Source organism: Narcine bancroftii, chromosome 6 (genome assembly GCF_036971445.1).
Source record: "Narcine bancroftii isolate sNarBan1 chromosome 6, sNarBan1.hap1, whole genome shotgun sequence".
Lineage (NCBI taxonomy): Eukaryota > Metazoa > Chordata > Chondrichthyes > Torpediniformes > Narcinidae > Narcine > Narcine bancroftii.
This window is the reverse complement of record NC_091474.1, coordinates 157,768,412-157,792,755: the sequence shown is the minus strand read 5'-3', so window position 1 is coordinate 157,792,755 and position 24,344 is coordinate 157,768,412. Positions and strand designations below refer to the sequence as shown.

General features: G+C 43.4%; 1 protein-coding gene across 6 annotated transcripts in view; it reads right to left on the bottom strand.

Annotated features, from left to right (window-relative positions):
* Positions 1–24,344, bottom strand: part of wdr35 (WD repeat domain 35) — a 93,849-nt gene that overhangs the window by 44,889 nt on the left and 24,616 nt on the right. For 4 of the 6 annotated variants that reach the window (XM_069886463.1, XM_069886461.1, XM_069886462.1 and 1 more), the window contains exons 8-12: positions 24,159–24,304; positions 21,951–22,076; positions 18,563–18,748; positions 12,620–12,652; positions 12,407–12,467 (exon numbers count right to left, since the gene is read on the bottom strand). In XM_069886463.1, coding sequence (XP_069742564.1) covers positions 12,407–12,467; positions 12,620–12,652; positions 18,563–18,748; positions 21,951–22,076; positions 24,159–24,304 — 552 coding nt within the window. The remainder of the gene's footprint in view (positions 1–12,406; positions 12,468–12,619; positions 12,653–18,562; positions 18,749–21,950; positions 22,077–24,158; positions 24,305–24,344) is intronic. The other 2 variants (XM_069886464.1, XM_069886465.1) reach the window with 1 other exon arrangement.

The window sequence follows — 24,344 nt, the reverse complement described above, 5'->3', positions numbered from 1 at the left end:
CTGTACCCTGTTTGCATCACAGTTATACAGCATGGAAGCAGGGCCAGCTTGTCCATTCTGAACCACATGCCCTCCTGCTTTAGCTTCACCTGTCTGCCCTCATTAGGACCATATTTCTCCAATCCCTGTAATTATCAAAGTTTCTCAAAGGAATCTAACATACATGCCTTTACTACTTTGCCTGGCAGTTCATTCTGAGTGAAGAAATGTCTCTTCAAGTCCCTTCTAAATCTCCCCCTTCACCTTAAAATCATGCTCTCCTGTTTTAGGTTGTTTTATTTTCAGAAACAGACTATCACTATTCAATTTACCTATGCACCTCATGATTTTATCGACATCAAGATGCTTTCTCAACCTCCTACGCTTATTGGCTTAGTTTTTTTTTCTCCCAGTCTTTCATGATAACTCAAATTCCTTAATCCTGGTAATAAATTTGTAAAACTCTTCTTTACCTTTCCAAACTTTATGAAAATCTGGGGTTTAGTGCAATACACAAAAGTGCTGGAAAAACTCAGCAGGTATGCAGGATACACAAGAAATAAAAGGCAATCAACGATTCGGGCATGCCCTTCATCTGGAAAAACAGGTACATGCCTGAATGTGGGAGGAGGGGGGAGGAGAGGAAGGTGGAAGGGGAAGGGGAGTAGCACAGGTTAACAGGTAAGAAGTAGGTGACACGATTACTGTAGCAATTAGTGCCATGTTATTACAGTGCCAGTGATTCGGGTTCGATTCCGGCACTGACTGTAAGGAGTTTGTACATTTTCCCCATGTTTGCGTGAGTTTCCTCCGGATGCTCCAGTTTCCTCCCACCCTTATAAAACCTACAGGGATTGCAGGTTAATTGGGTGTAATTCTGGCATTACAGGCTTGCGTGCCGGAAGAGCCTGTTACTGTGCTGTATGCTCTATGCCAGGAGTGGCCAAACTGAGGTTCATGAGCCAAATGCAACTCCTTGACATAATGTGAGGCATGCAGAAATACGATAGCTGGAGATGCCATCTTTCCTGAAGCTGCCCCAGGACAGACCGAATGTCTGCAACCAGATCATGTTGTTCCAGGATAGTCACAGCCCATCTGCATGACAAGGAGAAGAAAGAAGGATTGGACACTGGAGGTACAGCCCCTACAGCAGAGTGAGCAGCATAAGCCAGAATCCAGTTGTCCTCACTCGGGCCAGGTCACACCACAGGAGAGCTCTGCAAATGTGGGGTGTGCGGTAGGAGAGTCAGGCAAAGCTGAGGGTTCACTACAGAGTCGTTGCTGAGGTTGGGAAGCCGGGGCTGGGCCAGGAGAGCTCCAATGAGGCATGGCCTGCCCCAGATGCGGTTTGTCAGTCCAAGGCAGGCACTCTGGCAGGGGGAAACCAAGATGATGGAGACAAGGAGGAGAGGCTGGAGGGGGTCCCCAATGAGGACTTCATCCAGGCATGTCAGGTCAGAGCTGGAGCAGGCAGCAGCAGTGAAAGTTCTGTCAGTGGCCACGGGCAAGCCTTGGCCCCAATGGATTGAAAGACAGCTCAGAGGTTAAACTGCTCCATACCCCAGGCTCTATTCTCAGTAGCCACTCTTCCTACCGCACCAGCGACTGGGAAGATGGGAGCCGAGGGTGGGACAGGGAACCAAGCTGTCGACCCCCAAGCCTTGCCCTGCTGCAGGACACAGCTTTGCATCACTTCACTTCCTGCATTGTGTGCTCGGCCATGGACACTGCAATGGCGCTGGTATCTGTAGAGACCAGTGGCAGCAGCGTTCCCAAAGGTGATAATCTTGGTCCATATTTGGCAACTCTCTCCCCTTTCTTGATCTGACTCCATCTTGGGAGACAAACTATTTGCAGCTATCTTCTATAAATCTACTAACTCCCATAGTTACCTTGATTATTCCTTTTCCCATCCTGTCTTATAGAAGGAATTTTCTATTTCTCAATTCCTCTGTCTCCACCACATCTACTGCCAGGATGGGCCTTCCATTCCAAAATATCTGAGATGTCTTCCTTGTTCAGAAAAAGTGGCTTTCCCTCTACTCCTCCTGCCCTGCTCCCTCCCCCCACCAGCCCAGATGCAGTAAGGACAGGGTTCCCATCATCCTTACCTACCACTTCACCTGCCTCTCCATCCAACATATTATTCTCCAGAATTTCCCCCACCTACAACATGATCCCACCACTCCCCTCCCCTTTCCATATTCAGTAGGGATTACTCCCTCTGCGACTCTTTTGTCTAATCATTCCTTCCCACAAATCATCCTTTTGCTACCTACCCCTATTCTACATTTGTACTTGCAGTTTCTCCCTCCTTATTCAGAGGCCAGACAGTTTTTTCCAAATGAAACATTTGGCACAAATCTGTGGAGGTCATTTACTGCATCTGGTGCTCCCAATGCAGCCTCCTCTACATTGGGGAGGCTGTTTCATTGAACACTTTGGCTCTGTTTACTACAACTGCAGCCAACAATTTTAATTCTACACACCTTTGTCACAATAACATTTCTGCCCATGGCTTCATGCACTGTCAAATTGAGACCACCCACAAATTGGAAAAAAACTAAACCTTGCATTCCATCTCAGCACTCTCCAACCAGAAAGCATCATCATAAACCTCCAAATTCTGTTAACCCCCCCTCCCCCAGTCTTTCTCTCTTTCCCTACCCTCTCTCTTTTTATCCAGCTCCCCATCCACTTCCTTTCCTGCTCCGAGCAGAAAGCAACCCTTCTACCATCTATCCCTTTGACTTTTATTTCTATCTCTTCCACCCTCCCAACTGTATCCACCCATTATTGCTTACTTGTTAGCCTGTGTTCCTCCTCCCCTCTCCCCCCAAATTTGTGATATTCTTCCTATAGGTTGGTGAGCAAAAAAGGCCACAATGTTCCAAGTATGGCCTTATCAACATTTTGTATAACTTCAACATTATGTCCCCAACACTTGTATTCAATGTCCCGACCAATGAAGGTAAGCATCAAAAACATTCCACTACTCTGTTTATCTGCATTGCCATCTTTTTAATGCTATGTATCTGCACCATAAGTAACTATGCTCCATAAACTCTTATGGCTATTGGCATTAACAGAGTAAGTCCTGTCCAAATGCAGCACTTTGCACTTCTCTAAGTTGAATTGACCAGGTGGGATTTGTTAAAGGAAGACATCCTTCAAAAACTATTTATTTAGATGTAGAAAAGGCATTCGACTGACTGGAATGGTCTTTCTTATATAAAACATTGTAAAAATTAGGAATAGGTAGAAAATTCATAAATTGCTTAAAAACCCTTTATCATAAGCCACATGCTAAAATTATAACTAATAACCAAATGTCATCTATTTTTCCTTTGAGTAGATCGAGTAGCATTGTCCTGTTTTGCGGAAACTGCCAAAATGTTTGGCCTGGAAGTCAGCCTGAAGAAAACTGAGGTCATCCATCAGCCAGCTCCCCACCATGACTACCAGCCCCCCCACATCTCCATTGGGCACACAGAACTCAAAATGGTCAACCAGTTTACCTACCTCGGCTGCACCATTTCATCTGATGCAAGGATCGACAACGAGATAGACAACAGACTCGCCAAGGCAAATAGTGCCTTTGGAAGACTGCACAAAAGAGTCTGGAAAAACAACCATCTGAAGAAACACACAAAGATCAGCGTATACAGAGCTGTTGTCATATCCACACTCCTGTTCGGCTCCGAATCATGGATCCTCTACCGGCATCACCTACGGCTCCTAGAACACTTCCATCAGCGCTGTCTCCGCTCCATCCTCAACATTCATTGGAGTGACTTCATCACCAACATCGAAGTACTCGAGCTGGCAGAGTCCGCAAGCATCGAATCCACGCTGCTGAAGACCCAACTGCGCTGGGTGGGTCACGTCTCCAGAATGGAAGTCCATCACCTTCCCAAGCGAGCTCTCCACTCGCCACTGAGACAGAGGTGCACCAAAGAAGAGGTACAAGGACTGCTTAAAGAAATCTCTTGGTGCCTGCCACATTGACCACCGCCAGTGGGCTGATAACGCCTCAAACCGTGCATCTTGGCGCCTCACAGTTTGGCGGGCAGCAGCCTCCTTTGAAGAAGACCGCAGAGCCCACCTCACTGACAAAAGGCAAAGGAGGAAAAACCCAACACCCAACCCCAACCAACCAATTTTCCCTTGCAACCGCTGCAATCGTGTCTGCCTGTCCCGCATTGGACTTGTCAGCCACAAACGAGCCTGCAGCTGACGTGGACATTTACCCCCTCCATAAATCTTCGTCCGCGAAGCCAAGCCAAAGAAGAAAAAGATCGAGTAGACAGGGGTGCCCCTATCACCAGCATTATTTATACTACCTATTGAACCTCTGATGGAGATTTTAAGAGATCCAGATATTAAGGGCTTCAAAGTTGGACAGGAAAAACATAAAATTAGTTTATTTGCTGATGATGTGCTATTACATACGTCCGACCCGGCTGAATCACTGACAAGATAACAAACAATATTAGAAAAATATGGAAGAATATCAAGGTACAAAATTAATATGGACAAAAATGTGTTAATGCCAATGCAGAATTTTGATTATGAAAAATATGAAAAAGGGAGTAGACTTAAATGGAAGAAGGATGGAATTAAAATTAGAGATAATAATTTACAGAACTTATATAAGCGGACCTAGGGGAAGATACCCGAACCCCTGCTTATGCTCTATGGCCTACCCCCTCTATGGGATGGCCTCGGCCTCCTTCCATAGACGGGGTAGAGGGCCTTGTGGGCCAAAGTGGGAACAGGGGTCGGGAGCAGTTAACGATATGTGACTTCTCTATAAAAGAGTTGGCCGCAATTGGAGATCAATTTAGGCAAAAGACGGGAGAAACTCTGGCGGCCTGGCTCCTGCGTGTTTGGGAACAAGGAGGTGGTAATATATTTTTAACCCCTGAGGAATTGTTGGGATTAGGAACATTGACTACTGATATCCAGGTCACTGCTGAGCTACGTGGTACAATGTGAGGGGTGGATTACTTACCTACCACTCGACAAGAATATCATCCAGATAAATGAACACAAAGTTCAAATCTCTGCCTATCCATGCATATCCATGAGGTGCTGGAAGGTCTGGGCTGCATTCTTGAGCCCGAAAGGCATTCGTAGAAATTCAAACAGGCCGAAGGGGGTGATGATGGCCATTTTGGGGATGTCCTCAGGGTGCACTGGGATTTGATAATATCCGCACACCAGGTCGACCTTGGAGACAACAATTGTGCAATGCAGGTTGGCCATAAAATCCTGAATGTGAGGGACCAGGTAACGGTCAGGTGCTGTTGCATCGTTAAGCCGTCGATAATTTTTGCAGGGTTGCCAGCCACCGGAAGCTTTCGGGACCAAGTGGAGCGGTGAGGCCCAAGGACTGTCAGAGTGTTGAATGATCCTGAGTTCCTGCAGATGCGAGAACTCCTCTTTCACTATCTGGAGCTTATCTGGCGGGAGCCGGCATGCCTTGGCATGGACTGGTGGGCTTTGGGTGGGGATATGATGAAACACCCTGTGGAGTGGTGAGGCAGCAGAGAACTGTGGCTTGAGGAGGGACGGGAACTCAACCAGGATGCGCTGGAACTCGTCCTTGGGTGTGCTGACCATGGCCATCTGCGGCTGCTTTGTGTGGGAGGCGTTGAAACGAACAAATTGGAAGGTACGGCACTGATGAGTCGCCTACCTCAGTGGTCGACCAGGAGCCTGTTGGCGAGGAGGAAGTCAACACCCAGGATGGAGGTTCAGAGAGACGAAACGTTGAACCTCCACGAGAACTTCCGCTGGCCAAGCTGGAAGTGGACGGTCTTGTTACCATGCGTTCAGATCTCCGTAGAGTTGGCTGCACGGAGTGGAGGCCCTTGAGGCTGGATCCGGGACTTGATGGCTGTGGCCAGGATGACACTGATCTGGGCCCTGGTGTCGACAAGGAAGCGTCGGCCGCTGATTGCATCTTCCAGGTAGAGAAGGCTGTGTTCTTGGCCAGCCGCTGCAGCCATTAACAGTAGCCGGCATGCCTGGAACGAGCAGGGCTGACGGCACTTCCGAGCCTTGGCTCCCCAGCGCTGGTGGAAGAAGCAGAGGCCTGAAGTGGATGGCTTGCTTCTGGCTATGCTCTTTGAGGACCCTGCAGAGGCTGAGCATTCCTCCGCACTAGAGGAAGGCTTGACATGGTCATGCCCGGGACTGCTGAACCCTCTGGGAATCGTTCAAGCCATAGCTCCTGAGCATTTTGAACGACCTTCCTGGGATCGTCAAATCTCTTCTAGGACAGTAACGACCGGATGTCTTCGGGCATATGGTCGAGGAAGATGTGCTCGAAGAGTGGACAGGCAGTGTGATCGCTCATGAGTGCGAGCATCTCATCCATTAACGCGATTGGAGTTCTGTCTCCCAAGGTGTCGAGGTGAAGCATCCGAGCCTGGAGAGGCCAAGGGAGCTGGTGAGCACCCGCTTGATGGTACCGTACTTGTCTTCCGCGGGAGTGTGCTGGACGAGGTGCAGCACTCATTTGGCGGTGGCCTGGTCCAGGGCGGCAACCACATGATGAAACTTGGTTGTATCTGATGAAATCTGGCGGAGGTGAAATTGAGCCTCTGCATGGCTGAACCAAGTCTCAGGCTTCTGTATCCTGAAGTCTGGAAGTTTGATGGCTATAGCGTTGATCGAGGAGTCGTTCCTATCAGGTTCAAAAACATTTGAACCTGTCGGGGTCACCAATGTAGCGACGGCTACTCTGCTTACTGAATAACTCCACAACCAAACGGTTGAGTTCAATGAGCAAAAACTGATTTATTGAGGTTTGTCTGGCTGTTCTTATTCTCCTAGCCCGGACCTGGCTGAGAACCGCGCCTTGGGGCTGGACGCCATCAGGGCATCATGTGAGCCACGGAGCGCGGGCTTCTAAGCTTGGTGCCGAGGTCGGGAAGAAACCCCTGAAGGTGCCATTTTGGCCGGCTGCCCCGCCACGTGTGTGACATTTGGGACCGGTTCGTCTGCCTAATGGCATGCAGCCACAGTTTGAACATTTAACCTCTCAATCCGCTCCGGTGGGCGTCTCGGTTTCCACAGCTCAATAGTTGAATATTGTTGTTTTTAAGTGATGATCTTCTTTCTTTGTTGGTGGAAGGGGGAGGAGTGAGGTTGGTGAGGGGTTTATTTAATTATATAATATCTGTATGAATATGTTATAATTTATGTTATATGATTTAAAAATTATAAATAAAATATATACAAAAAAATCTCCCCTCATTCTTCTACGCTCCAGGGAATAAAGTCCTTACCTGTTTAACCTCTCCCTACAACTCAGTTCCTGAAATCCAGGCAACATCCTAATAAATATTCTCTGCACTCTTTCTATCTTTTTGACATCCTTCCTGTAGTTAGGCGACCAAAACGGCACACAATACTCCAGATTTGGCCTCACCAATGTTTTATATAACTTTAACATAACATCCCAACTCCTATATTCAATACTTGGATTTATGAAAGCCAATATACCAAAAGCTCTCTTTACAACTCTACCAACCTGTGATGCAACTTTCAGGAAATTATGTATCTGTATTCCCAGACCCCTCTGTTCTAGCACACTTCTCAGTGCCCTACCATTTACCGTGAATGTCCTTTCTTGGTTTGTCCTTCCAAAATGAAATACCTCACACTTGTCTGCATTAAATTCCATCTTCAATTTTTCAGTCCATTTTTCCAGCTGGTCCAAACCTCTCTACAAGCTTTAAAAATCTTCTTCGCTGTCCACAACACCTCCAATTTTAATGTTATCTGCAAATTTGCTGATCTAATTTACCACATTATAATCCAGAACATTGATATAGATGACAAAAAACAGTGGTCCCAATACCAATCCCTGAGGCACATCACTAATCACAGGCCTCCAGTCTGAGAAACAATCTTCTCTCTGGCTTCTCTCATGTAGCCATTGATGAATCAAGTTCACTACTTCACTAGGAATACCTAGCATCTGAACCTTCCTGACTAACCTCCCATGCAGGACCTTGTCAAGGTCTTACTAAAGTCTATGTAGTAACATCCAGCTTTTCCTTCATCAACTTTCCTGGTAACCTCCTTGAAAAACTATCAGATTGGTTAAGCACAGCCTATCATGCACAAAGCAATGATGACTATCTGTAATCAGTCCATGGATATCCAAATAAATCCAAGCTATTAAAAGACCTTCCAATAATTTACCTCCTACTGATGTCAGGCTCATCAGCCTATAATTTCCAGGGTTACATTTGGAGCCTTTTTTAAACAATGGACAACATGAGCTAACCTCCAATTGTCTGGAACCTCACCCGTGGCTAAGAACATTTTAAATATTTCTGCCAGAACCCCTGCAATATCAACACTAGCCTCCCTCAAGGCCTGAGAAAATATCCTGAAAGGCCCCAAGGACTTATTTGCTTTAAGACAGCAAGCACTTCCTCTTCTTTAATCTGCACAGGTTCCATGACCTTACAGCTTGTCTTCTTTATTTTCCACAACTCTGTGCCCATTTCCTGCATAAATACTAATAGAAAAAAAACATTAAAGATCTCCCCAATCTCTTTTGGCTTCATAAAAAGCCAACCACTCTGACCAATATTGTCCCTTACTATCCTTTTGCTCTTAATATTCTATCATAAACCCTTGGGATTTTCCTTCACATTATCTGCCAAAGCAACCTTGTGTCTTCTATAGCCTTCCTGATTTCTTTCTTGAGGTTTTTCTTGCATTTCTTATACTCAAGTACCTTACTTGCTCCACGTTCCCTATACCTACTATACACCTCTCTCTTCTTCCAAATCAGATCCTCAATATCCCTTGAAAACCAAGGTCCCCTGTACCTGCTAACCTTGCCTTTGATTCTGACAGGAACATTCAAACTTTGTACTTTCAAAATATCACCTCTGAAGGTCCTCCACTTACATCACACAGCCTTGTCCAAAAAACAACTTATCCCAATTCATGCATTCTAAATCCTTTTTCATTTCTTCAAAATTGGCCTTGCTCCAATTTAGAATTTTAACCCAAGGCCCAGAACTTTCCTTCCCCATAATTAACTTGAAACTAATGTCATTATGATTACTGGATCCAAACTGCAGCCCTACACATACTTCTGTCACCTGACCTGTCTCATTCCCGAAAAAGAGATCTAGTACTGCACTCATCTCTATGTTTTGATTTAGATACAAAACAGAGAGCAAGTGAAAAACAGAAAAAAAGCAAGCAAAAATGAGGAGAGCGCACAAAAGAAAGAATGAGCTCGAAAGAAAAAGAGCAGAGAGAGCAAGTGAAAAAGCGTGAGAGAGAACCCAAAAAAAAGTGAAGAGAGAAAAAAAGGAGGAAAGAGAGAGAAGGGAGAACAGAGAGAGCGCACAAAGAGGGAGAGGAGAGAAAGAGGGGCACGGGGGGATGGAGGTGAGGGGGCTTCCAGGGGGAAGGAGGCGGAAGCGCGGGTGGAAGGAGACAGGGCACATGGGGATGGGGAAGGGGCGGGGGCGCGCATGGGAAAGGGGGGCGGGGGCACAAACGGGGGAGGGGCGGGGGCGCGCACAGGGTAAGGGGGTGGGGGCGCGCACGGGGGGAGGGGCGGGGGCGCGCACGGGGGGAGGGGCGGGGGCGCGCACGGGGGGAGGGGCGGGGGGCGCGCACGGGGGGAGGGGCGGGGGCGCGCACGGGGGGAGGGGCGGGGGCGCGCACGGGGGGAGGGGCGGGGGCGCGCACGGGGGGAGGGGCGGGGGCGCGCACGGGGGGAGGGGCGGGGGCGCGCACGGGGGGAGGGGCGGGGGCGCGCACGGGGGGAGGGGCGGGGGCGCGCACGGGGGGAGGGGCGGGGGCGCGCACGGGGGGAGGGGCGGGGGCGCGCACGGGGGGAGGGGCGGGGGCGCGCACGGGGGGAGGGGCGGGGGCGCGCACGGGGGGAGGAGGCGGGGGCGCCCACAGGGGGGAGGAGGCGGGGTTGCCCACAGAGGGAGGAGGTGGGGGCAGTTTCAAAATTCAATGCTCCTCGCTTTGAAGATTTAACTAAGATATAATGTTTGAATTATTTTTTTTAAATAACCAATAATCAATTATTACAAATTGTCACCAAAATTTCAATAACATTTTTGTTCGACGTTGGATATGATTTATGCCTCAAAGTAAAAGCTGGCCAGGTTTCAAGTTACTGTGGCTGGGAATTCCTGGATTATGTCAGCTAAACACATCAATTTTTCTCATCAACTGAGAACTCTTGTGTGCGGATGGATTACCACACTGCAAAAGAATTTTGCAGGATGTCACTGAGACAGAAAAAGAGAATACTTGTCTGCATCCAGAACATACTGTTGAAGGGTCTCACTGTTAAAGCATAGGCTTGTGAAACAACAGAAGACATTCATTGCTTAAGACTAAATGCAAACTCAAACATTAGACTGGTAATAAAATGTCTGCAGTTGAGGAGTTCTATAATAATGATTAGCTTCAGGCATAACTCAATTGTCTTTCAAGAAAGAAGTTAGCCAATATAAGAATCATGAACATATCATACAGTAGGGATGGTTCCTCCAGGTTGAATCAAACAATTTCCCAGTGCTTTAACATTTAATTTCTCAAATGTACATAAATGTATTTTCTCTCAAGATTGAGGAGAATTTGCATCCAATCCAGTTATATTCTTTTGATATATAAAACTCACAATTTAAAAAAAATCTACTTTTTGTCATATTGATATTGAAAATGAAATGATTCATTTTATTGGAGAAGTTCAGAAAATACTGCTTTTCATACCATTTCCACTGCAATATTTTTCAGAATAAAGAACAACGGCATTCGCAAACCACATTCAAGGGGTGGATTGTTAAGCCGCCCTCTTCACAAGAAATCATGAGGGAAGCGTGCAGTTCAAAGCACACCAGAATTCACAGCACTCTTAATTAATGCTGGACAAGAGAGTCTAATGTCCCATAAACAACATTTGAGGGGTCACTGCAATAAAGAACAGCTTGAAGATAGTAACAGCAACAAGGCAGCATCTTAGAAAGATAAAATGATCTCTCTCCAGAGTTAGAGATATTGCCACCATTCCATCCACTAATCATATTCCTGACAATCTGCTCCAAGTAACTTTGCTTCCTGGCTATTCCCCAGATCCTGGATCGTCCATCCCTTGCCAATTCAAACTGATTGTCTGCCTAACTGCCATCCACTTGCCTCCTCTACCCCCAGGTCTAACCCTTCCCAATCCAACTCAAAGCTCTGTCCCATCTCCATCTCTGCTAATCATCCACCACAACCATATGTCAAACTTCACAATTCTTCCATTATACAGTTTTTCCTGTTTATTCTCAAGAGCTGATAGGCATTGCCCTAGAATGTTCATGAGCCTATGCTTTAACAGTAAAACCTTTCAACAGTATGTTCTGGATGTAGACAGGTATTCTCTTTTTCTGTCTCAGAGACATCCTGCAAAATTCTTTTTCAGTGTGGTAATCCATCCACACACAAGAGTTCTCGGATGTTGAGAAAAACTGATGTGTTTAGCTGACATAATTTTGAAGTTCCCAGCCACAATAATTTGAAGCCTGGCCAATAGGTTTACATGGGCTGAAGGGCTCTGATGTTCCATTTTCTAACCAAAGTCTAGGAACTTCTGTTTTATTTATCACATCCATTTGATTTATTCTTCCACTTGTCATTGGTATCCAGAACTGTTCTCATAGTTCCAGTGAAAATGAAGACTTCAAGTAGAGAATTTCTTCACTGCAGTGTTATGTTACGCCTCATAACTGTAGCCGTCATCCAAGAGTTTAAGATTTTCAGGTTTACCTTCTGCACATATTTCCCATTTTTATTTATCCTGACAGGATCAATTTAATCAGAAAATGGGAGAAACAAGTTCTTTTCTTGAAGGTTTCATTCATGAAACTGACAAGTTTTACAACAATCCCATACTTATGTACTGAATTGTTGTTGCAAAACAAATCTAAATTTTACTGACAAAATCACTTTTCACTCAGCATATCCCAGATATGCACCTGGACCACATAGGTCCAGGACTTCCTTGTAGGAGAGCAACTAAAAGCCCCACAGAATAGGCCACAATAATCACCAGAAGTTGGCCTGCTCTTTTCACTCGCGAAAACACACAGCTCCTTGTAAACCATAATTACCCAAGTGTTCTGCAACATACAAGAAATTTTTTTCCATAATGACCACTTCAGTCTAAGTACATAAAACTCCAATAATCTAGCTCTTTTTGGGATCGAGACACCTGGCTTACATTCCAAGCAATGAACAAGAGAAACAATTATGATTTTTTAAACAATCTGATGCCAGGTCATCAGAGTTTTACCCTAAAACCAAATAGGTCACAAATGAAGAAGCTAAGATCAAACACAATTGCATAAACAAATACAATTTTTATACTCACCGATATCAATATATTTTGAATCCAAGGGAGTTCCAATGGAATTACACAGCACAAGAATGTACTATAACAGGAGAATAAAAAATGTTATAATAAAAGTACTCAAAATATGTAATCGGAAAGTTAATAAAATGCAGTTGCCCATATTTTCATTCACAGGCTGTGAACAAACATATTTATTACAGAAACATTAGTGTCAATTTTGGAAATGGTTACCATAGCAACAATGGGGTCCAACTCATTTTCATCCTTCCAAAAGCAGCACAGAAACAGAGAGAGGAAAAGAAAAATCACATCAACTAGTGACAAGGGATAAATGTTGGAACACAAAGTTAGCAACATGTTTACAATTGCTGTTGAAAAGATGCAATAATGGATATGTCCTTATCCCTTTATCTGTGATTCAGAAAATCTTTGAAAAATTGAACTTTTTTTTACTGCATGTACAGTATATCTTCTACAGAGAGTGAGGAGAGAACGCAGCTTGGGCAGGCAAGCAGGGAGAGAACGAGTACAGTACACAGCTCAAGCGGGAAGAGAGCAGCAGCGCAACTTGGGCGGGCAAGCAGGGAGTGAAGAGAGAACGCGGCTCGAAGAGCGTGGTGGCCCAGCGGGGGAAAGAAGAGAGGGAGCCCGCTGAGCTGCCGGGGCCAGAGGGTGAAGGGACCCAGGTGTTGAGCTCATCAGCCTGGGAGGAAGGAGGAGAGAAGCGAGCCGGTGCTGAGAAGGTGGTGCTGGAGGGAGAGAAGCCAAGGGGATGCCAGGGAGAGGCTGAACCCAAGCAGCAGTAAGAACTGGGCCCAATGGAGGAGCAGGTGATGGGAAGCCCCAGCATCTGAGCCGGTGCAGAGGTAGCAGATGATGGTAAGTAGCCTAACAGCAGCCGAGCCAGGCTGGAAGGAGGCAGACAAAAGTGTGGCAGAGCCCGAAGAGGTGAGTCTCTTTTTGTTTTAATGCAGGATCAATGGCCATTGTCATTACCCATAATCCCCCCACACAGTTGGAACCACTCTGGGAAATGCAGAGCAGTTCCAGATGCGTGGGGGATTATGGGTAACAAAGACAACTATTGCTCATTCAACCAGCTTCAGTGGCGTCACTCCATAAGAAGGGCTTATGTTTTGCATGAATCTGTGCCACCACTATTTTAATTCCACATTCCAGAATAATCAGAATATTGAGAAGTATCCGATCCTAAGGAACTCGGATAAAAGGATAAGCAGCTGTAACACTTATAATTCAATGTCCACTTCACAAGTACTATTCCCGGAGTTCCATTTAAATTCACAGGGACCTCATTTCCCATGTTCCTTTTAAACCAACCAAGTTTAGATTTTGATAGGAATAATATCCATTGTCTGGAAAATTTGCCAATCTTGCATCTCTAAGGTCACAGTACCAGATAATGAGTTTTATTTCAAAAAAAATGCATCAAAAGTCAACATTAGCTCCATCCTCTAGTTGTGTTTGTAGATCAGGATCATGGGTATAACCATTTAATTTATAACAGTGCAATCCAGTGATTGGACTGGTTAAGTTTTACCAATACAACTGGCAGAGTATATATTTCACTTCTGATATTAATTGTGATAGATTAACAAACTACTAAACCAAACTTCTGTATTTCTGTTATTTATGCTTCTTTTGATCTTTTCAAATAATTATTCCTCTTTTAATCATTTTGCCATTATTTCAATATGAGCGAGTTTACGATTTCTGCCATGTTACATATTGTAATTTTCAAGTTCCTATTGTAGATGTTTGAAGTAGTTGTCAGATAGTTTATTATAAAGAGGACAATTTCAAATAGTATTCTATTCCTCTGCATACATCTTGCCATCATTTTCATTTTAGCTTTCTATTGAGGACTGTTTCTGCTACATTGTAATGGCAGTTTGAGCAGTTTCAATAGGTAATAGCAAGAGGAAACAGTGATAAATTCAATAGAACAATTCCACAGAGGTTAGTGCTGAAGTCATTATAAATTTGCATTGGTTCATCCTTGCAATACTCAAAAGTACTGGAGCAACTCATCAATTCAGGAAGCATGCATAGGAACTAAAGGGTAATCAACATTTCAAGCCGAGGCCTTCCTAGGGAATATGGTTCATCCCCTTGTGATTTTCTTTTGTTCTTTCCACTTCAAAATTGTTTTTTTGCTTTTCTTTTTCGACACCTTTCCTTATTTATGATTATCTACACAGATTCACCTTATCCTCCCTCAAACCCATCTCTTGTGGTGTGCAACTGTGCTAAGAATACAGCATTAGAAAAGAGCCCAAAAACAGAGGATGCAGGCTGTGGACAAAGCATTCAAAATAAATCCAAATGTGGGAGTGACGCATCTCAGATGGTGATATTACAAAACCCCATTGATAACCATTCCAATAAGATTTGGGAATCAGTTAGCAGACAAGCTATAACATTTGGCCTTCTGTGGTAAGTCTTTTTCCATGAAGGTGACCTGGGAAATGTATTCTTAGATACATATTTTGTTAAGGAATGCACATGAATGGGATGTGGGAGTCTGGGATCTTACAAACTACAAGAGCAATACTTAAAGCATTTTTAAAAATATCCACATCTAATGAAACTTCAATTTTCATGGCTTATGATAGAAGATTACAACCTTCAGGATTCTTACTTAGGTAGACAATGACTTGATGAATAACGATTTGTTTAAAGGGGATTGGTTCAATATTGAAATCAGCAAAAATATATTTAAATGGTAAGTAAAGGTCTAGATTTTTGACCCAATTTCCCAAATGCAAAGATTAATATCAGAAACAAAAGCCCCTTTCACATTGGTAGCTGGCAAAATTGGCATGTGAATGACCCATTTTGAAATACCGGTAGGACCATTCACACTGGACCAACAAAACCTAGTTCTAGCGCCCTTTCACATTGCCCAGCCAGTATCGTGGAGAAAAAGGGGATCCAGCCTCTAGCAGTGACGATCTGAGTGATGTATTAGGTTCTCGCAAGCAGTGAATATTTTGATCTATACACTCACTCCAGTCTCTCACTCTCAGGTATGTTCCTACACAAGGATTTCCCATCAGTGCAGTGGGGTAACGAGGGTTCCCCGCCCCCCCCCCAGGGGGTCAGTGGGGTTCCCCGTCCCTGCAGGGGGATCACAGGGGATGCAGAGAAACGTACTAGGAAGTTTCCAGTCACGAGTGACTGATAAGACATTGTTGAAACCACAGGCACCACTTTCGCAAGAGGCAACGTCGAAGATAGCAACAATGGCACATTTGCATCTGGCTGGGTTGGAGAAGCTGCTGAAGTGATGGTAGTGCCAGGACTACTAATCAACCAGTCACACATCCTCGGTGCAGGGACCTCCAAGGTCACAGCTCTGGGAGAGGAAAACGCTGTAGCCCAAGGGCAGGCAGAGGATAAGAGCACCGCTGTTGGAACCCTGGGACTGCTAGAGGCACAGATGGATCAATCCTCCTCTCCAATCCCCACCTCCCCACTCCACATTCCCATCTGGGGATGGGGGGGGGGCGCAATTACAGTGCTTGGCATAGGTGCTATTTTCCCTCGGTACGCCACTGCCCACACCTCACTGCAGTCCCTCACTCTCTGGGTGGAGGAAGGTGTGCATATGTAGGGGTGCATGTGTGAGAAGGTGGGTGTGGGTAGGGTAGCCATTCCAAAAGAAGGACTTGGTAATAGGAGATATATAACCCATGACCATATCCTCCTTTTTGGAAATTTGGAAACAGCCATCCTAGTTGGGGTAAAAAAAAATATGGCACACATATGCCCCCCCCCCCCCTAACATGTAACAAACAATAAAGATGACTGAATCTCAAATTTAGTTGGGTGCATTCAAGCTAAAGCAGAACTTTTGAATTATACTTTAATTCAGTTGTTTAATTAAATTGTGCGCATCTTTTCCCACATTTTTGTGTATTTTATTCCCACTACAATTTTATGATACTGGAATAGTTTATATAGATTGTCACAACATCATGGGCTGAAGGGCACAAACTGTGCTGAACATAATGCTTAATTATGTTTTAATTATTTCTAAGTAGGTATCAGTGTGGGGATCAACACGGGGCTATGGGAGAGAGTGAGGCAGTGGGATCAGCATGGAGACTGTCACTGCACTGTGGGGAGAGAGCAACATCGTGGGATAAGTGTGGGAGAGAGTGGGGCAATCGGATCAATTTGGGTATTCTATATATATTTTCTTATAGTTAGTGATTGCTTTTTCTAAATTGCTGCTGACTGGCTCATGGTAATTGAATAATTATGCGACCACGGACGTATATGTGGTTGGACGTTGCCCAAATGGACGTTAAGCGATGCATTTGATGCTTTTTTCTGCTCAATTTATAGAATTAACATTCCTCCATTTTCCTAAATCTTGCTGTTCTCAGCTGCTGTCATGAGGACAACATTTGCAATTTAACCCTTCAAACCAGAAAATTAAAAAGATATGGTTTTAGTGAGTCAGATTTATGTTCCCTATGTGGGAATCAGACAGGTACTTTTGTGCTTAACCTTTATAAAGGTTAAGCCTTTTTGGGAGAAAGTAATTAAATCTTTGCGAGATTTGTTCCAAATATAATTATATGTGGATCCATGGATGTGTTTATTGGGGTATACGAATACAATTACAGCAGGTTCACGATTGGAAAAACCTCAAATTGCATTTATCCGATTGGGTTTGGCGGTGGCTAGAAAATGTATAGCTGTAACTTGGAAAAATGATGTTGAATTAAGTATACAAAGATGGCATAAAGAAATTCAATCATGTTTGTATTTAGAGAAGATAATGTATAATTTACAAGCCATGAAAGACCCCAACAATGAAGACGCTGTTTACATCCGGTACCGCACGGATGGCAGTCTCTTCAATCTGAGGCGCCTGCAAGCTCACACCAAGACACAAGAGCAACTTGTCCGTGAACTACTCTTTGCAGACGATGCCGCTTTAGTTGCCCATTCAGAGCCAGCTCTTCAGCGCTTGACGTCCTGCTTTGCGGAAACTGCCAAAATGTTTGGCCTGGAAGTCAGCCTGAAGAAAACTGAGGTCCTCCATCAGCCAGCTCCCCACCATGACTACCAGCCCCCCCACATCTCCATCGGGCACACAAAACTCAAAACGGTCAACCAGTTTACCTATCTCGGCTGCACCATTTCATCAGATGCAAGGATCGACAATGAGATAGACAACAGACTCGCCAAGGCAAATAGTGCCTTTGGAAGACTACACAAAAGAGTCTGGAAAAACAACCAACTGAAAAACCTCACAAAGATAAGCGTATACAGAGCCGTTGTCATACCCACACTCCTGTTCGGCTCCGAATCATGGGTCCTCTACCGGCATCACCTACGGCTCCTAGAACGCTTCCACCAGCGTTGTCTCCGCTCCATCCTCAACATCCATTGGAGCGCTTTCATCCCTAACGTCGAAGTACTCGAGATGGCAGAGGTCGACAGCATCGAGTCCACGCTGCTGAAGATCCAGCTGCGCTGGATGGGTCACGTCTCCAGAATGGAGGACCATCGCCTTCCCAAGATCGTGTTATATGGCAAGCTCTCCACTGGCCACCGTGACAGAGGTGCACCAAAGAAAAGGTACAAGGACTGCCTAAAGAAATCTCTTGGTGCCTGCCACATTGACCACCGCCAGTGGGCTGATATCGCCTCAAACCGTGCATCTTGGCGCCTCACAGTTCGGCGGGCAGCAACCTCCTTTGAAGAAGACCGCAGAGCCCACCTCCCTGACAAAAGGCAAAGGAGGAAAAACCCAACACCCAACCCCAACCAACCAATTTTCCCCTGCAGCCGCTGCAACCGTGTCTGCCTGTCCCGCATCGGACTTGTCAGCCACAAACGAGCCTGCAGCTGACGTGGACTTTTACCCCCTCCAGAAATCTTCGTCCGCGAAGCCAAGCCAAAGAAAAAAAGACATTTTATTTGCATTTAAAGATTGACAAACCGCAATTCAACCTATTATGATTTTATGTAATTTTTTTATATAAGTTCCAAGGGGGGAGGGTGGTAAGGGGTGGGAAAGTTGGGAGGGGGAGGGAGGGGGGGGGGGTTATACGGGGTAGATTTAGTTTTATTTTGTGTTTTGTATTTTGCAAAACTTTAAATAAACTTTTCCAAAAAAAATAATAAATTTCTTACCTGAAGAGAACTCTCATCAGCCTTAGTTGCTAAAATGCAGAAGTCACCATATGTGGTTATTGAAATCAGACTCTTTACATACTTTATATACTTTTCATTGTTCCTGGTGTCCCAAAAGACTACACAGTATTCCAAGCGATCTGGTCTGGTATATGCATACACTACTGTGTTGGAACAATAACCCCACTGCCAAAAGACAAAATGTTTCAAAACAATTGCTGAAAACAGAAGCTAGTTATTTAATAAAAATGCACTGATTTATGCTGAATAGCTAGGTTTTTGTTGGATTTATATAGGAAAAGAAAATTTCATGTTAGAATTTTTATTTAATAAAATAACTAAGGTGACCATCTGTTTGCATTTGTTGTTTTTGCAATACAGTTTAAATTTTATTAATTTTTTTAAAAACACCTATGATCATGTCCTCAGGGCCGGCACTGTCCCCCTACAGTTGAGTTATTGTGCCCACCCACAGCACCTGCGTCAGCACGCAACACAAGCACACACTCCCCCTCCCCCATTGAGAGTCTTCAAACGGTAGTTTGTGCGTCCCCCCCTGCAGTTACCCTAATGCCCCCCTATTAGACTTGTTCTGATGCCGACCCTGCACGTCCTCCTTTTAGGCGCAAGCCAGGGCAGAATTGATATGGAGATCCACCTGTTGCCCATGCAATGGGACACCCCCTCTCCATGCTAATGACAGGTCCAAAGGAATGACAAAAGTCAATACAGTTTTGTGCCAGCAGCATCACAGGAGTTTCCGTGCCAGTGCTGGCCGCCTTCAGTACTCCAACTCTGGATTTTTCCCTCAGGATTTATTCCCAAAACCTTTTCTGTTAGTGGGTATAGCCACAAGGCACCGGAGATTTGAAACTGGAGTTTTCCCTCTCTAGATGAGATACTATCCGTGGTTAACAAGCCCCATCTGCCTGGAGCTACTGTTTTCAAGGTGCCAGTGGCCTGTCTTTGCCCCTTCTCCTGTCAGTGAGAACAGCTCTGCTGGCATAAGAACTACACCACTCGTGAAGGCCAGGAGGTGGACTTGGTTGTCGGAGGCTGTTTGAGATGAACACCATGAAGAGCATTTGTGTAGCAGTGGGAGTTCATTGCCATTACTCCCCTTTGGCTATGACAACCTTTAAAGCCATATTGGTTAGTGCAATGCTATTACAGAGCTCACAACCCAGGTTTGAATCTGGCAATGCTATAAGGAGTTTACATGTTCTCCCCGTGTCTGTGTGGGTTCTCTCTGGGTGCTATGGTGTCATCCCACCCACCAAAAAAATGTATGGGATTTGTAGGTTAATTGGTGTATTTGGGACAGCACAGGCTCGTGGACTGGAAGAGTATGAAATTAAATAAAGTTAAACAATACCAAAAGTAGTTAAGCTTGCAGAGAAATGCCATAAAATCCAAATTCATTTTGTTAAATGAACCATTTCCAAATGAAATAATATCAATATATCATTAGAATGGATACTTAAAGGACAAGATTTGGGTGTTATTGTGAAGGGATTACTGAAATTTTGTGCCCAACATACAGGAACTGATCTTAAATTAACAAAGTATTTGGTTTCATTACAAATTTAAATATTCTGAAAAACATTCTCAATTAAATTTTGTAATTTTTCTTCTGGGTTTATAAAAAGAAGACAAATATCAACCAAATTATTTTCAAATTTTCATGCACTATCTTTGGACTTCCTGACTGAGTTTGCATCAAATGTTTTTCCACAACTCAAAATAGTTCCAACTTTGCTCTCCCCATCATCAACTTTTTTATTATAGTAAATCGCAATATTATCATAGTATTTTAAAATATAATTTTTTTTTAAAAAGCATTGTGAAGGAAAGACATGAAATAAAAATAGAAATAACCATGTCGCCATTGGGACCATTCATTCAAATTGATCATGGCAGGAAGAGAGTCCACTAAATCTTTGTTTGAGAATTGTGAGACTTATTAACTTTTTCAATCTATTTTCTTTATTTTGTTGTTTGTATTAACATTTTGCCATAAAAATAGCACAATATCTTTTTTCAAAATTAAACATGCATAATTATTTTCCAAAGTACAAAATAGTTGTTGGGTTGAATCCATCAGTAAAGAAATTCAGCTGAGTACATCAGAGTGCAATATGCATTTGCATAGATCAGCTATTCTGCATGTATATAACAATCTTATTCCCTACTAGATGCTTTTTAAGAGCACTTCCAGAAGTTAGTCTGCACCATTCGGAATCTGACCTGTCTTTGGGTCATCACATTCTAACCAGGTTTTACTAATGGGGCTTTGGTGCAATGTAACTGAATCTTCCCTGAACCAATTTGACCTCGGTGCTAGAAAGCCAACTCTTGATTATGCTCTTTATTTTGGTTTCTTGATTTCTTCTGGATCTACCCCCACACCCCCCCCCCACCTCCACTTCTCTCCATTACCTACACGTTTACTGACCTCAATCACATCACACCAGAAATTTGTAACCAACTCCATTTTCCTCCTTCCAAACAAACAAATCCACAATATTCAACCAAATGTCCCCTTCCAAGACAATCCCTACACACAATTTACCCAAAATGACTCTGAAGCATTGATCTATCAACCCACAGATATCAAAAATCCATCTGGCCATCATACATGTACAGACAGGAACTTTGGTTTGCATTCCCAATCTGATATGATTAGACCCAATATATCTGATTTCCAAGGATACATTATTAAAATCCAAGTTAATTTAAAAAAAGTTTGTTTTATAGCTGGCTCAAAGTAACTTATAAAACAAACTCCAATTTATTATTTCAAGTAACTTTAAGCTATCTTTTTCTGCCCTCCACCACTGCCTTGATTTCCCATAGATATCAAATCCCTATACTCCATCATGAAGATATTGGATCCTTTAACACAGATTAAATTAGTTTTCCCCTACTAACACTCTCCTCTGCTTTGTGGAACTTGCTCTCACCCTTAACATCTTCTCTTTTCACTCCAACTTTCTTCACTCCATATTCCAAAATCTGCAGTCTCTCATGCCTCTATTTTCCACAAATTTCTTTGGTTCATCAAGTATTTTTTTCCATTTTAATAGGCTGAGATTTTCATGTATTCACTTTAATGAAGAACTGGTCATTACCACCGAATATATTCCTCAATCTCTTAAATTTTAAGAACTATTTTCACAAATAACAACAAATCTGCTCTTTTGTTTGTGAAAATTTGCACAAATACAATTCACCTTACATTGGCAGGGTGACTACACATCAAAACTGCTTTATTCTCATCAAAAGCAGGTGCTTTAGTTTCAATTCTTAACTGTATCTTTATTTGAATAAAGAAACATCTTGTCAATCTCACAATACACTTAAAAGTTTGAATGTTGGTAGGTTTTACCTTGTAATCTGGTCTAATGTTGGCAAAATAGATAAAAGAATCTACAGCAAGGACAATTCTCAGCCCTGCTCCTTCCCATGATGCTGCATACATCTGCTTGCCAGGAACTTTTAATGTACGCAAATGCTTGAAGAGATGGGAAAGAGAGAAAAATATATGAAGAAGGAAATACAATATTATAATATTCCTCAAATTTAATGGAGGCATTTTCTTTCAAACTAATTTTGATGCATTGGACTGAAAAGCTTTAAAGAAAATTAGCCTGGAGCATCATTAATAATTAATAAATGCAAGACTAATTTTGAAAGCCAGAGGAAAATTTTCATACAGGAGAAGACATTGCACTCCCCATGGTCTGGGCTGTGGAACAAAACTACATGAAGATTCCACTGTTTCCTCGGAAATCTCTGTACCCAGAAAATCAAACCTGTCAACCAAGCTGACTTCCAGGTACGACTATTTCAACATCAAAACAAATGTGCTTCACAGGAGAAAACATGAAGCTCCATCAAACCTCGAATCCTTAAACCACATTGTTAAAAAAAAACTTGGTCTAGGTTCATTTCCTTAATACAATCCAAAGTAGTGGTCCCCAAACCTTTGCGTCATGGCTGCTTTCGTTGGAGCTGTTAAATCCATTGAAACTTCTGCCAGCCTGGCAGTAGGTACAGAGGCACCTCTTCGATCAAAAGCAGTCTTCTTTTCTCCAACAGCTATTAGGCTCTTGAAATAGAGTTATGGTTTGGATTGAGGTTCAAGACCAAAGACACATGGGCTCCACTGGCTCCGAAGAATAACTGTCTGTGAATATTTCTAATTTCTTTTCTATTTCTTTTGCATTACATTTTCTCCCTTATATGTTGTTTTATGTATCTGTTGCAAGAAAAATTTCAAATCAAATGCATATGACAATAAATCATTCATTCTCTATCCCTCTTCATTTTCTGCCTCATATTTAATTTTTATTAAATTTTAAATTTAGCTTTAGACATACAGCACAGTAAAAGACCATTTCAGCCCACAAGTCCGTGCCGCCCAATTTACACCCCATTAACCTACACCCTATCTGCTGCATCCCTCCTTCTCCCTTCCCCCCCTACCCCCCCACCCAGCATCATCTGCCACATTCCCACATCCCCAGCATCAATCAGTAAGCCAATATTAACCATTCAAAGCTTCCCTGCAAGGATTTTACCCATCCCCTTCCCCAGAACGGTTTTTCAACCAACGCCTTCCACATAATCTGCACATCCACACAAAAACAAGAGGAAAGATCACAGAGAAAAGGGCTACTTAACCAGCACACACCCTGATGTTGTTGTACAAGGTAGAGTAACCTTACATCAGGCCACCCCAGGAAATACAATAGATCAAATTGGACTCACAGACCATTGTGTGACTATCCCTGTCCAAAAGCATTTCACATCCAATCATTTTGAGATATGGCCTTGACAGATAAATATGAAAGAGAATGTTTACGCCAATATTTGTCTTTTGCTCACTTGGTTCATCGGTTTACACTAAAATACCAATAATCCAGCACAGTCAGTATTTTGGGTGCCAGATTAGCATATTTTCTGGACTATTGGATGTTCTTTGTAATCATAGGATCAGAATTAAGCCATTTAGCCCATCAAGTCTGCTCCACCATTCAAATCATGACTAATGCATTTTTCCTTTCAACCCCATTCTCTTGTCTTTTCCCCATAATCTGTGGCACCCTCACTAATCAAGAACCTATCAAATGCTTTAAATATACTCAATGAGGACCTCCATCTTTATTTGTGGAAATAAATTCCACAGATTCACTGCCCTCTGGTTGAAGAAAATAATCCAATTGAAACAATTTTATTCCATTTTTAACGCTATATGACAGCATATTTTTCGTGATTTTAAAATAATTTGAAAGCTGAGCCTAATGAATTTCAACTTGTGTGTTTTAGAATGCTTCAGACCTCTCACACCCAGCCCACACTTTGGACTCCTGATTCAAATACACAATCCACTCGCACTTCAGACCGACCCCTGGTACCACCCTGGATAAGGAGTGAGCCAGGTCACTTTCTGAACAGTCAGATATTTGGAACTTTATGGTAATTTGGAATAGATGTAATATTTTTCTGAACACCAAGTTCTTTAGGAAATTAAATAATTGACCACAAGTTCCTCTAATAAAAATAATGATAAACAAGAAAAAAAAAATCTCACCTCACCAAAAGGAGTATAGAACTGCACAACATTAATCTGCTTGTCTTGAACAGGTGAGATCTGGGAACCAGCCACAGCCAAAACACTCCCACAGTAGTTCCACTGAATACCAACCACATTTATACCAGTATCAAGCAGGACAGGATCTACCAGGAAAAAATCCTGAAGGTTAAATAATTTACTCCA